Source organism: Solanum tuberosum, unplaced genomic scaffold (assembly GCF_000226075.1).
Source record: "Solanum tuberosum cultivar DM 1-3 516 R44 unplaced genomic scaffold, SolTub_3.0 scf00085, whole genome shotgun sequence".
NCBI lineage: Eukaryota > Viridiplantae > Streptophyta > Magnoliopsida > Solanales > Solanaceae > Solanum > Solanum tuberosum.
In genome coordinates, this window is record NW_006239014.1 from 165423 (window position 1) to 179798 (window position 14376).

General features: G+C 31.7%; 1 protein-coding gene across 1 annotated transcript; it reads right to left on the minus strand.

Annotated features, from left to right (window-relative positions):
• Positions 1–6451: 6451 nt before the first annotated feature.
• LOC102597302 (uncharacterized protein At5g65660-like) lies at positions 6452–8177 on the minus strand. The gene is made up of 2 exons (XM_006346827.2): positions 7718–8177; positions 6452–6813 (listed from the first exon to the last, which is right to left on the minus strand). Exons 1-2 carry the CDS (start codon positions 7925–7927, stop codon positions 6595–6597), a joined length of 429 nt encoding a protein of 142 aa, XP_006346889.1. The 5' UTR covers positions 7928–8177; the 3' UTR covers positions 6452–6594.
• Between the last annotated feature and the right edge of the window lie 6199 nt (positions 8178–14376).

The following is a 14376-nucleotide window of genomic DNA, read 5'->3' on the forward strand; positions in this document are numbered from 1 at the left end:
TCATGGCTGTTTCTGAAAGTTGCAACCTTTCAGAACAGTCACTTCCATCGGCGGGAAATTCAAATAAACGGGAAAGATTTAAATAAAACGGGTCGCGCGTGGATCCGAGTCGGGTCGGGACAATTAACTAATTAATTGAAATGCTTCGGTTAATTAACTAATTAAAATGTTGGCCATTTTAATTTAATTTAATTTAATAAATAATTAACTAAAATAATTAAAACAAACTTTGTCCAAAAAATAATCTCTCGATCATTTTCCAAAGCCGATCCCGAAGCCGAAAGGAGTGGATTTCCGTTGGCGAGTACTACGCCTAGGATCCTCATTAGGTTGTGCATTTTCTTTTGATTCTTCCTGTGGTCATTTAGATCTTTCACTTGTCGACTCACATTCAATTTTATATGGATAAATGTGTTCAAAGAACTCAGCATTATCTGACTCAATTACCGTATTCACATGAATTTCAGGATTATCAGATTTGTGAACCAAAAACCGGCATGCCTTACTGTTCACAACATATCCAATAAATACATAATCCACTGTTTTGGGGCCAATTTTCACCCTCTTGGGTAAAAAAACTTCTACCTTGGCAAGACACCCCACACTTTGAAATATTTCAAGTTGGGTTTCCTTCCTTTCCATAACTCATATGGAATTGATTGCATTTTGCTACAGGGTACCTTATTGAGTATCTTGTTAGCCGTAAGGATGGCTTCCCCCCATAGATTTCTTGGTGAACCAGAACTGATTATCAAGGCATTCATCATTTCCTTTAATGTTCTGTTCTTTCGTTCAGCCAAACCATTTGACTGCGGTGTATACGGTGCAGTAGTTTGATGGATAATACCATATTCCAAACATATCTCAGCAAACGGAGATTCGTATTCTCCACCCCTATCACTTTGAATCGTTTTTATCTTTAGATTCAATTGATTTTCCACTTTCATTTTTGTATTGCTTAAATGCATCAATTGCTTTATCCTTACTATTAAGCAAATATACATAACAAATCGAGTGCAATCGTCAATAAAAGTTATAAAATACTTTGCCCCACCACGAGATGGTGTCGATTTCATATCGCATATATCTGTGTGAATTAAGTCTAAAGGTTTTGAATTTCTTTCAACAGACTTATAAGGATGTTTAACAAACTTACTTTCCACACAAATTTCGCATTTCGATCTATCGCATTTAAAATCAGGCAATACTTCTAAAGTAACCAATTTTCGCAAGGCTTTGTAATTTTACATGTCCCAAACGGGCTTGCCATAAATCATTTGACTCCAATAAGTAAACAGAAGCAGAATTCTTATTAATACTGTCAACAACCATTACATTCAGTTTGAAGAGGCCCTCAGTGAGGTAGCATTTTCCTAAGAAAATCTCATTCTTACTTATTACAGCTTTGTCACTAATTAGGACACACTTAAACCCATTTTTAACGAGCAGTGCAGCAGAAACTAAATTCTTCCTAATAGTAGGAACGTGTAGAACGTTGTTCAGAGTCAACTCCTTACCGAATGTCATCTTCACATTACTTTCCCAGTTCCTGCAATCCTTGCTGTAGCTGTGTTTTCCATGAACAAATCTTCATCAACCTTAGCAGGAGTGTATGTTGCAAAGGCTTCTTTCGCAGAGCAAATATGTTGAGTGGCACCTGAGTCGAGAAACTATTCCTTGGAATTTCCAACTAAGTTGCACTCCGAGATCATTACACAAAGGTCATCTGCATCTTCCATATCTTCCACGATGTTTGCTTGGCTTTTGCCTTTCCCTTTGTCTTTGTCTTTGTCCTTTCTTGGAGCACGACAGTCAGAAGACTTATGACCAGCCTTACCACAATTGTAACAGTTGCCCTTGAACTTTTTCTTGGCCTGTTCTGACTTCTGTCCGTTGGACTTCTTTCTCTTCTTATCTTTGGTAGGAGCTTCTTCAACAATATTAACTCCAATTACTGCCAAACTCTTATGAGACTTCTTTTCGGCCTTTTTGTTATCTTTCTCATTCTTGGGCCGAATCACAAGTTTTTCAAGCTTCATTTCCTTACGTTTGTGCTTTAAATAATTCTTGAAGTCGTTCCACGAAGGAGGTAACTTCTCGATCATTGCAGCCACTTGAAGCGCTTCATTTACTACCATATCTTCAGCAATCAGATCATGGAAAATAAGTTGAAGTTCCTGCACTTGTGATCCAACAGTTTTACTATCTGACATTTTATAGTCTAAAAACTTTGCGACTACAAACTTTTTCAAGCATGCATCTTCTGTCTTATATTTCTTCTCAAGTGCATCCCACAATTCTTTCGAAGTTGTCATTGCACTATAGACATTATATAAGTCATCCTCTAAAGCACTCAAAATGTAGCCCTTACATAGGAAGTCTGCCTGTTTCCATGCTTCAATAATCATGAATTTTTCTCTATCTGGCATTTCAGCAGCAGACACTGGAGTACCTTCATTGGTAAATTTCTGCAGACCAAGAGTGGTAAGCTAGAAAAATACCCGTTGCTGCCATCCTTTGAAATTCAGACTAGAGAATTTTCCCGATTTCTCTGTTGGTGGTACAACAGTTCGGGTTGGTGCAGCAACAACCACCGTAACATTGTCATTAGCCATTTCAGAATCTGTAACAAACAGAAATTGATACAAATGACTCAGTAAGCAATAACTTAAATTGCAAACTTAATCAAGAGCATAAAACCACGAAGGTTTTTCCCTCCACCAGAAACACAGATTAAAAAGTATAAAATTATTTCCTTAAGATTGTTAGCAATCTATGTTTAAAAAACCAGAATTACTGATTTCAATAAACTTTGCAGAAACACGAAGTAACCAAAGTTTAATAAACCAGTAAGAATAGATGAACATAAATTAATTGACAAAACTAAAATCTGTAAAAACGTACCACAATCTAGAAAAACAGAATTCGAAAAAAATTATGCCCACTGAATGCACAGTGTCCCCTTAAGGAAATTATTCCCCTCTAGTATCCGAGGTTGGATTTGGAATATGTCCTCCCAGGATAGAATGATCTCAATCACCAGTGTATTGATACCCAAAACTCTGGTGTCAGCGAACCACTCAACAACAGTAAAGTACACGAAGAAATTTTGTGCAGAAGAAGAAGAAGAAATCAGAAAATTCGTAAGGAATAAGTCTGAGGAATCAATGTATTTATAGGCAAGAGGAACTGGTTCCGAAAGGTTGCAATCCTTTCAGAATCCACACGACCATTCATGAAAGTTTGCAAACTTTCAAACGGTCATGGTTGTTTCTGAAAGTTGCAACCTTTCAGAACAGTCACTTCCAACGGCGGGAAATTCAAATAAAATGAGCAACCTTTCAGAACAGTCACTTCCATCGGTGGGAAATTCAAATAAAACGGGAAAGATTTAAATAAAACGGGTATCTTTTTCATATCTGAATGTCTTTGTCGAGTTGGTTGGCATCATTCGCTCCTTTCTGTCTTTTCATTGTCCGCCTCCGCCCGCGCGTGGATTCGAGTTGGGTCGGGTCGGGTCAATTAACTAATTAATTGAAATGCTTCGGTTAATTAACTAATTAAAACGTTGGCCATTTAATTTAATTTAATTAATTAAATAAATAATTAACTAAATTAATTAAAACAAACTTTGTCCAAAAAATAATCTCTTGATCATTTTCCAAAGCCGAAGCCGAGCGAGCGACGACAACGACGGCGCGAGGGGGGTCTCTCTTTCCAACCCTTTTAACAATTAATAAGAGTGTTTCTATATTTAAACTCTCCTATTTTTCTTTCCACCACCGATGAGGGACAAATGCCTTTTCAATAAAGCATAAGAGGACTTTTCAAGTTTTGAACTTTTCAAGTTCCTCTCTGTTCATCTTCCCTCCATTTCCCATTACTCTTGCTACATACCCAACAATTTATATATATATATATATATCTTTTGTATAATGTAATTTGTAATATATAATCTGTATAAATGTTTAAAGTTCAACTGTTTGTGTTAGCATAAATTCATTATTTCGAGTTTATACAAAAATAGTTGAATTATACAAATGTACTCGCGAATTATACTAAGCTACGAATTATACAAACGAGACAGCTTAAACTATAGCTACAATCCGTAAATATGCAAACTATAGTTATGAAGCATAATTAAGTTTATTATAATGACTATTTGCGAAAGTTTCCCAAAAAAGGTTATTCTACCTATTGCCTATCTAGTATTTATTACAATGCGCTATTAAGTGTTTTGATCCTTGCGCCGATTCTCGTCTTTTGTCTTTTCTTTTGTGTGTCGAGCGAGTTTGGAAAGAAGGTTCCCAATTGGCTTTGTATGAAGAATCCTATCTTTCTAGCCCTAAGTGAGCCATAGTAAATCTGGTCAAACGTCAGATTTATATGTGATTTCGATTAAATTGAAAAGAACAAATTCTGAGCAACTCAAAAGTGAAGTTAAACAAACGAATAGTGTATGTGCTTTGGACTAAATTGAAGTGATTGTTGTGACCGTATGACTATTTAGGCGTATTTTTTTTCATAATATGTTGTAAGATCGTGCAACGACAATAGCATAACACTAGTTAAACATGTGGCAGGTAAAATTTGATGTAATATCCATCGCAAATAATTGATTATGCTTTCAAACATGATTAACTTGTAGTTGAAAAACTCATGTGACTCGTTAAGGTATAATTCCCTTTTATTTATGTAGTAATATAGTTTGATTTAGCATGTAATTTAAGTAAAATGATGGAGATTATTTGGGGACACGCACCCGGAGATATAAAATTAGAGACCTGATTATTTGATTTATAGTGAAAGAGTTGTTTTTCAAAAATTAAGTTTTTGTAAATTTTTTTTACAAAATATATGATTTGGTAAAAATATATAATTGCTTATAGAAAAACATACAATTATGTTATTGAATATATTTTGTTTGTTTGCATGTCATGTAGATAATATATTGGACATACAAACAATATACACCCGATATACAAAATACATATAATTTATTGTTCGTCTTACTCTCGAGATTCCGTCTGAAATTTCTATGAATTACTCTAATCTTTACCAAACTATCTCAAAATTGAAAGATCTCAATCATTTGCAACAACACTCAATTCATATAAATAACAATTTCGCATAATCAAATTTTCGAATCAAAAGTCTTGAAACCTTTTAATGGTTGTCAATAGAATCTTTAATGGAGATTGAAACTTTGGGTGTGTTTGTTTGTGTGTGTGAGAGAGAAAAGGGAATAGTGAAACTGTGGAACCTAATCTCTTACACTTCCTATTATTTGGCTAGAATTGCTAAAGTATTGTTATATTTTGATACTATCAAGTATAAGTACCCTAAATAATTGTAATTAAGACTTAAAATGACTTATTTGAGTTTTAAACATGTCATAATATTTATATAGTGATAAAATAAATGAAATTTATGATTTAAACATGTCATAATATTTATCACTCTTCATTAAGGTAAAATAATATAAAATGTGTTATTCTGTCTTCAAAGCAACTAAAGAGGAAATAAAATAGTGTAAATAAACTAAAGCAAAGTAAACAAATAAAAAAAGGAAGAGAAAAGATATTTTACGTCTCCTTGAAAATTTGTGACCCTTTGGGTACGTAAAGGACGCAACAGAAATTGGTGACATTTAATTTAGTGTTCCCCTCTAACATGTGAAAATATTAAATAACTGGGACATGGAACACGTCTTTTCACATATGATATTATATGTTCATCGACAAAATTCTACCCAAGTAGGGACCCTGTAGAGTACATGGTGAAAAACTCTATTTTGGAGTTCCTTTGTCTTCTTGAGATACAAAAAGAAGATTATTTGATTTGCTTTTACAGTATTATAATACTTCTTCAATTTTAGGACCCCTTTGGTCATCTGATCACGAAATGTATGCTTGTCGTGGAATAAATAGTTCGCAGAATGTGGAAACATTATATTAAAGAATAGTTTCTTCTTTTATTAATTTATGAATCTTCGTGACTGGCTACTTGTAATTTGATGAATTGTAGTAGCTAGTGATTGCGTTGTTAGTAGTTTTTATTAAAATATTGTGTTGTAATTTTCTAATTATTTTTTTGAGAATCTATGGCAAAATGCTAACTTAATTTATGTGGTATTTTTTTTTAAGTCAGTCATACAAAAGTTGACATCTTACTATAATATATGACTTGTTTTAAATCACAAATTTCATTTTTGAATTTAATGTTCAATACATAAATTAATACGACCAAACTAATTTGTTTGTCAAGGATTCCAAACTTACAATTTTTGAGAGTAGGATATTTTAATCCTTGATGTACAATTTTTGAATTTAGTATTTAATGTTACAAAAGAAATGTAGACTTTTGGTCCTGAACCTAAACGTACAAGTCAAATACGTTGAACTTACCAACCTCACTCATGTGCAAAAATTTTAGTTGTGATTTTGGGAAGTTTTAGTTAAGCTTGCACTGAACAAATCACTTTAGCAGCCTCAGGCATTAAACACATGGCCTTAATTACAAATAAAAAACTTGGTAATTTGGTTGAACCACAATTCAATCTATACACACCACACCAATGTTCTAAAATCACAGCTACAAAAGTAATCCGACTACCATACGAATTGGCTTAGGAGGCGGAGGCGGAGGCGGAGGCGGAGGCGGAGGCGAAGGGGAAGGCGGCAGCTGCACCTCTTCAGCCACCTTTTCCGGTCGGGGAGGCTGACATGGACATGGCAATGCTATGAATTTTGGAACTTCATCACCTGGCATTAACACTGCAGGCATGCTTTGGCTTTGGTTCTGCTTCTCACTCTGCAAAACAGAGAAAAAACAGTGTCATTTTTTGACAAAACAAATAAATTAGACATTAGTGTCTAGTTAGATGAATATGTCACATAACATGTTATTCAACCAACATGGGTTGTGGTGCATTGGTCTCGGGTTTGAGCCCTGGATATGGAGAAAATTATGTTGGGAGCGCCACCCCAAATGGGCTCTACAGTACGCGATCCCAATGTGGGCTCCGGACACCGAAAGGGAAACCAAAGAAAAGAAAAGAAAAGAAGTATGAATTTTTTGTACCTCCAAAAAACTCAACTTTATTTTTGCACTAAACTCGGGTAAAGTACATAATTGAATAGTGTAAAGTTTAATCATCACCATCAAACATGAACAAACAGCATTTCCAGGTAATTAGATTTAAGGAAAAAAGAGATTACACAACGACTTAAAAAATAGGTCTTAAATAGTTAAATTAGAGTTTAACTAACATACACCGACACCATAAATAACATTTGAAATCATGTAAAAGTATCTATAGGAAATATGTAATTGTTAAATTAGGTCTTGGGCCTAACTTACACCCCAAAAGCTAGCTCAAAGGAAGGAGGATTGCCCAAATCTTATAAGGAGTCCACCCATCTCATTAACCACCGATGTGGGACTTTTGTCATTCTTTAACACCCCACCTCACGCCCAGTGCTTAGCATCTGGTGCGTGGACAATTTTTGATTTTGGGGGCCCCAACATCGGGTGAGACGGACCCTGCTCTGATACCATGTTAAATTAGGTCTTAGGCCTAACTCACACCCCAAAAGCTAGCTCAAAGAGAGGAGGATTACCCAAACCTTATAAGGAGTCCACCCATCTCATAATCTTAAAAATAAAACACGTAACTTGTCATAACAAGTAAACATGATATGAGTAAATTCCTTACCATATTATAATTGAGTTTATATTTGAAGGAAGAAGGATCATCACCGGCTTCAAGGTCTGCGCGTCGACGAAGCAATCGGATTCTGTGCCAGTGATAGCAGCAAGAAATTATGCCACTCAGAGTGAAAACAGCAACCAAAAGAAAGGCAGTGCCCAGAGGAAATCCTAGAGATGATGAGTCCGCAATACGGTAGGGTGCATAATGCTCCATAATTACTAAGTATTCAATTTTATAAGTATATTGAACAGAAATAATGGAAAGCTTGTTTACGAGAAAAATGGGGAAGGAGATGTTGGATATTTGTTGAGTTGTGAGGAAACAAAAGGTGATAGGTGGGTAGGAATTTATAAACTTGAAAGTGTAAAAGTACGGTTGCGCTAAGGTACGGAACAAAATTTAAAAAAATGGGGACCTATTTGATTCATTTGTTATTCCTTGTCCAACTATGGGTTTAAAACATGCTTTCATATATCCAACTATGGGTCTAAACATGCTTTGACATTATATATACTTGGATTCACGCCACCTTTCTTGTTTCGATTTCAAGGCGATATATTGAAGTTAATAAATTTTAACTTTGAAAAATAAATTACAATTAAAGAAGCATAATATTCAATATTGTTTGATCAAATGACTTACATATTGAAAAAAGTTGATATAAAAAAAAAAAATCTCTCCCCCCTAAACAAAACTCCTTAATGACTGCACTGAGAATATTGTTGTTATGTTTTTTGGTATGAGAACAAATGACTTACATATTGAAAAAAGTTAATATAAAAAAAAATAATCTCTCCCCCCTAAACAAAACTCCTTAATGACTGCACTGAGAATATTGTTGTTATGTTTTTTGGTATGAGAACAAATGACTTACATATTGAAAAAAGTTAATATAAAAAAAAATAATCTCTCCCCCCTAAACAAAACTCCTTAATGACTGCACTGAGAATATTGTTGTTATGTTTTTTGGTATGAGAACAAGATCTTCAATCTATAAAGGTCCAAAGACTTTTCCTCCTATATTTACCCTTATAGTTACATAAATATCATAACATGTCTAAGATCATAAATTCCGGGGTATATTTGGTATGTAATAAAAATCTCTATCTTTATTAAATTTTGTGTTCAATCTAATACTAACGTGAAAAATAAAACAGATATGATTTACATTACAAATTTAAGATAATGCCAATGAGCTGACGAAAACAATGGAAAGCAGCCCTGTCCTTTATGCTATTGCTAATTCCCTTATCCACCACATTATTATGTATAGACGTCAACTTGTGCACTCTACTCTTCTACTATGTAGAATTTAGGTTACCTTACTTTCTTGTCTACCAGTTTGTGCAATGGTGGGGTGGCCATTCCCTACTCCAATCTTCATTTTCCTGTTTTGCTTTTTCAAACTTCACTATGCTTGTCCTATTTTTACTTCTAGAAATTGTTTTATTTCATTTTATATTGTCACTACTTATCAAAATGTTAAATTCATCTCCAATCAAATAATGACACATAAAATAAAGACCTAGGGATGAGATATATAAGTTGAGATTAGGTGAAGAGAAATTTAATTACAATTGCATTAACTTATCACTTATCAGGCTAGAGATCAGGAAAGTAAATAGGTCCAACTACATTACCTCTTTGAACGAAAGGACTTCAGAATTTATCTTTTGTACGAGACACATTATGTATAATTTGGTACGGAGATATTTTCTCACGTTTAGTTGGTCAAATTTTTTAGAGAATATAAATCACTTAAACAAAAAAAGAAGAAGAAGGAACATAAGTTAATGGAAGTATGAAAATTAAGTTTGGAAAATGGCATTCCATATTGATTGTATCATCTCTACCCTCCAGCACACTTCATCTGAACCCTTATCCTCATAATCCCCATCCCTACTACCTCACATCCATCCCATATTATTTGTCTAGATTATTTTTCAATGCGTGTTTTAGGGTAATATTTTTACTTATATACCAAACACAAGAAAAAGTTTCGAGTTTGAGACATATAGCCTTTAGGTATGAAAATTGAAATAATTTCGGCAGGGAGTGCTTCTTCACCAATATGAGAATTTTTTACTCAAATATGTGAATTTAATCGGATACCTGATGAGAAAAAATAAATTATATGATGTAATGAATTTACAACTGCGGATTGGTTTTACTTGTTGATATGATAAACTTGCAATTGAAACTTAGAAAAGTAGTTGGGTAGTTTATTGCTTCATCAATAGTTGTGACCCTTTGGGTTCTTAAAAGCCACAACAGAATTTGCTTTACATGCATTTAATATGATTGTCTTGACTACAATGAAAATATTAAAGAAATGGGGCATGGGACACGTCTTTTCTTTGACTGCTTTGTTTTTTTTTTCAATTGAATTTAGGACTGTATGACATTATGTTCAACGACAACAAATAAAATTAAAGAGATTTTAGCTAATGCAAGTAGGGACCTTGTATTGTTGTATCACCAAAAGACAATGTGAAACCTTGAGTTGTTTAGTGCTGTTTGCTTCAAAAGTTTGCAAAAAACTGAGTTTGAATTTGCAAAAAAATTATTGGTTTCAGCTATTTTTCCAATAATATTTTAAAACTCAATTTTGTTGGAGTTGTGGGAAAACTTTAAAATTACTTACTTTTCTTGGACAAATATTACTCTCTCCGTTTTACTTTGTAAAACTTATTTTGATCTGACATAAATTTTAATGTAGACAATAAGAATTTTTGAAATTTATGGTATTAAATATATCATAAATTTTTGTGGTCCGTTATAGAACTTTTGAAAGCTTTGGACATAAATACTACATACTCCCTCTGTTTCTAATTACTTGTCCATTTTTACTTTTTTAGTTGTCCCTAATTATTTGTCTATTTTGACAAATCAGGGAAATACAATTTTGTTTTACATATTATACCCTCAATTAATTATTTTGAAAAATGTAGAACTTCTTGAAAATCTTAAGTTTTTAATTCATATAATTCATAATTAATAGGGGTAAAATGGTAAACTCGCTATGTCAATTATTGTTTTCTTAATAAGTGTGTCAATTCAAAAGTGGACAAGTAATTAGAGACATATGGAGTATTATTTTGTGTAGCTATAAAATACTCCATATGTCCCTAATTACTTGTCCACTTTTCCTTTTTTAGTTGTTCCTAATTACTTGTTCATTTTGATAAATCAAGAAAGGACAAAAAAAAAATTTAACCTATTATACCCTCAATTAATTACTTTGAAAAAGGTAGAACTTCTTGAAAATCTTAAGTTTTTTAATTCATTCATTTCATAATTAATAGGGGTAAAATGGTAAACTCACTATGTCAATAATTGTTTTGTTTAATAGATGTGTCAATTCAAAAGTGGACAAGTAATTATGGACAGAAGGAGTAATATCTCTATTGAAAATTATATCATTGTTTTTTAACAGTTTAATAAAAAAATAATGTCAAACAAAATGAAACAGAGAGAATATAAAAACAAACACTCTTTTTTTAAAAAAAATATTCAAAAATGGAGTTTGCAAAGTTTAAAATAGACGTCGATAATGTGTGGACCATCCAGCTTTCACTACAAAAACTTGGAAGTTTCGTGCTACATGCCTGGAACAAATATTATTCAACAAAATCTACCTAAAATAATTAGGGACCATGCAAAGGATAATGACAATTTATGTGAAATTTAGACCATCCAGCTCCTAATACAAACATTTGAAATTTAGGGAACATATACTATATTTTAACAAGTTCATTGCCCAATCCATAAATGCCATTGAAGGAGACTCGTTCATATTTAGTTGTTCATATTTGACTTAACATGTTCGAAGTAGAGTAATTTATAAGTTAACTAAATGTCAAAAAATGAATAATAGTTGGTAACAAAGTAAAATAGACAAATTATCTTTTAATTTATTAAATCGGATAAATAAAAATAAATATTTATTTTTAATATAACGAACAAATAAAAATAGAAGAATCTAAAAACTTATAAAGATGATGATAGCGACTAAGGATATCAATATTGGAAGTCTACACAAAAGTATTCTTTTATATCCACCACTAGATATTCAAATCTCTCATCCTCCTTTTTTATTTTTTCCCACATAATTCATTTTCTTAATTGTCATGGGCCAAAAAAAAAAAGAAAAAAAGAATAGTCTTGTAGTACGTTTTGTGTTTTATTTATATGAAGACACTTTTTCTTTAGTGAATTCCAAAGGAAATATATTATGAACTTTGAGAAATAAGTTATTTTAAAATTAATTAATGTATGATTTATCTCTCGTACCAATCGAGCCAAAGTAAGATTGATTATATAAAGACGCACAGAATTGATAACTAAAGGCGGGACCATGTATAGCAGATTGGCTGGATTTGAGGTAGCCACTTATATTTCTGCGTCGATCTGCCTCAACCAAGACCTGATTTGCAGGTCCACTATACTCATCAACCCTTTTAGCAGGGCTATAAATAATGTTGTATTTTTTCTTATAAATACAAAAATCTTACAAATTATGAAAATTATTAAAAGTTTTTCAATCTTAAATAATTTTACCAAATGAGTAAACTATAGTTCATAAACAAGATACAAGAATATTTTAAAGTGTTGTATTAATATATCACATATCTCCATGTTGCTTTTATAATTAAATATTTGTGATTACAAATTTTCATATACATAATTTTATAAAGATCGACTAGTCAATAATAATGAATAATAGTAACTAGTTATTCTTTAATACGATTCTTTCACATGATACATACAATCACTTCACATTGAGAATGAATAATTTTTTTCTAAATTTTAAAATGATGGGTGCTTTATTCTTATAAAATATAAACTTATTAGTCAAGTTATACATTTTTTAATTTTTTTTTGACATATATATATGGTATATATAGCAATATATATTAAATATATATAATATACAAAATACAATTCGGTGTATAAAATATATATCCAAATATACAATAATATACTAAGCACAATTCGGTGTAAAGCAATATATAGTCGGTATACAATAATATACAAGACATTCATTTCATCTTTTTAGAAAAATATTTTAAAACTTGACGTACAATATTAGACTACCAAGTACCAATATACAAGATTATACAAAATTATAAGATATATTTAAACGCTCAAATACAATAATATTTTGATTTTATACACTATTATACACATTAAAATTTAGTCAAACTTCACTAGTAGATTTCTATAAAACAACAAAATAGAATCTTTTGAAAATTTGTAGAGAGGTAGATTCGGTGATGGCCTATCATTCCAATTTATAAGACATCATGAATCAAAACATAAGTTGATTAGAAAATATTTTGAAAGTTGTTGACAATTTGCTCTTGAAATTTCGCTATTATTATCGTGTTTGTAATTTGCGATTTTAGAGTTGTGGAAGAAATTTTGAGATAATTCTTGTTGTGTTGAATTGGGTTCATCAAAACCTATCATTTAGTACTATTTACTTTGAATTTTTTGGAAGTCGAGAGGGGGCTTTGGCCATGACAGTTCTTTAGGGTCTTAAAACTCTTCCTATGACCAATTCGGATAAGCCTTGAACACTTTAGCTAAATTATGTAAAGTAATTTTATGGACTAATGTAATTATGTCTTGATTATAGATAGAACTTAAACATCGATCTATTGACTATTTTATATGTGGAAAAATTCTTTTGGCCATAAAAATTTGGCCATAATTTGACCAAAATGGTAAAAAGACATGTTCACATTATAAACTAGTTTATTTTTGAACATTTTTGCTCTTTAACTTAAATATTGAATATATTCTTCAATTATGTTTCCAAGACATTGAAAATGATTAATGAGATTAATTATTGATGATTTCATAATTAAACATGAGAAAGGAACCACAAAATTCACCAAAGAAAACATAAGTCTAACCCACTCTTCTTACTTGAAATTTTCAAGATCTAAAAAAAATTTAAAAATATGACAGTAGTAGTAAGAAAATATAAAAAATATATATCTTTTTCAATTTCTAAATTTCCTCCTTTCTATTTATTCTTTTTTGTTTATTTATTTTTCATTTCTTATTTCTTAATGATAAAAAAAAAAGTACAAAAGAGGAGTATAGTGTAGGCTATCTATTTTACTTCATAATTTCTAAACGTGAAAAGATGAATTATATCTAAATTTAAATATTAAAAAATTGTATCTATAATACTCAAATTAAAAATATGAAATTCACCAAGTTGACAAAAAAATTACTCTTATTTATTTAAAGGAGTTGTTGTTATGCATGAGTTTTCTAGAAAAAAAGTAAAATGATAAAAATATATTTTATCCAATTATACTTAGACTATATGTGAGCGAAATATGAAGAAAACTGAAATTACCATCATGTTTCCTCTATTATGTGATTACTTTCATATCTTCGAACGTATATTGTCACGACCCAGACCATCGTGATTGGCACCCACACTAACCCTCCGGTGGGAGAACCATTACTACAACCCAAACTAACAACTCAACCAAAATACAAAGGCATTTAAGTTACGGAAGCAAGTTAAATAGCTAAAAACTGAAGTTCCCATAAACTTCCAAATGACCTAACAACTAAACATTGCGGAAAAATACGCCTAGAACCTGAAAGTCAATGTACCAAAACATCTAACAAGATTC

Excerpts from the sequence above, each read along its gene's own strand:
- LOC102597302 (XM_006346827.2), bottom strand. The coding sequence starts at position 7,927 with ATGGAGCATTATGCACCCTACCGTATTGCGGACTCATCATCTCTAGGA. Across the intron at positions 6,814-7,717 it reads ATAAACTCAATTATAATATG|AGTGAGAAGCAGAACCAAAG; the intron begins GTAAGGAATTTA and ends TCTGTTTTGCAG.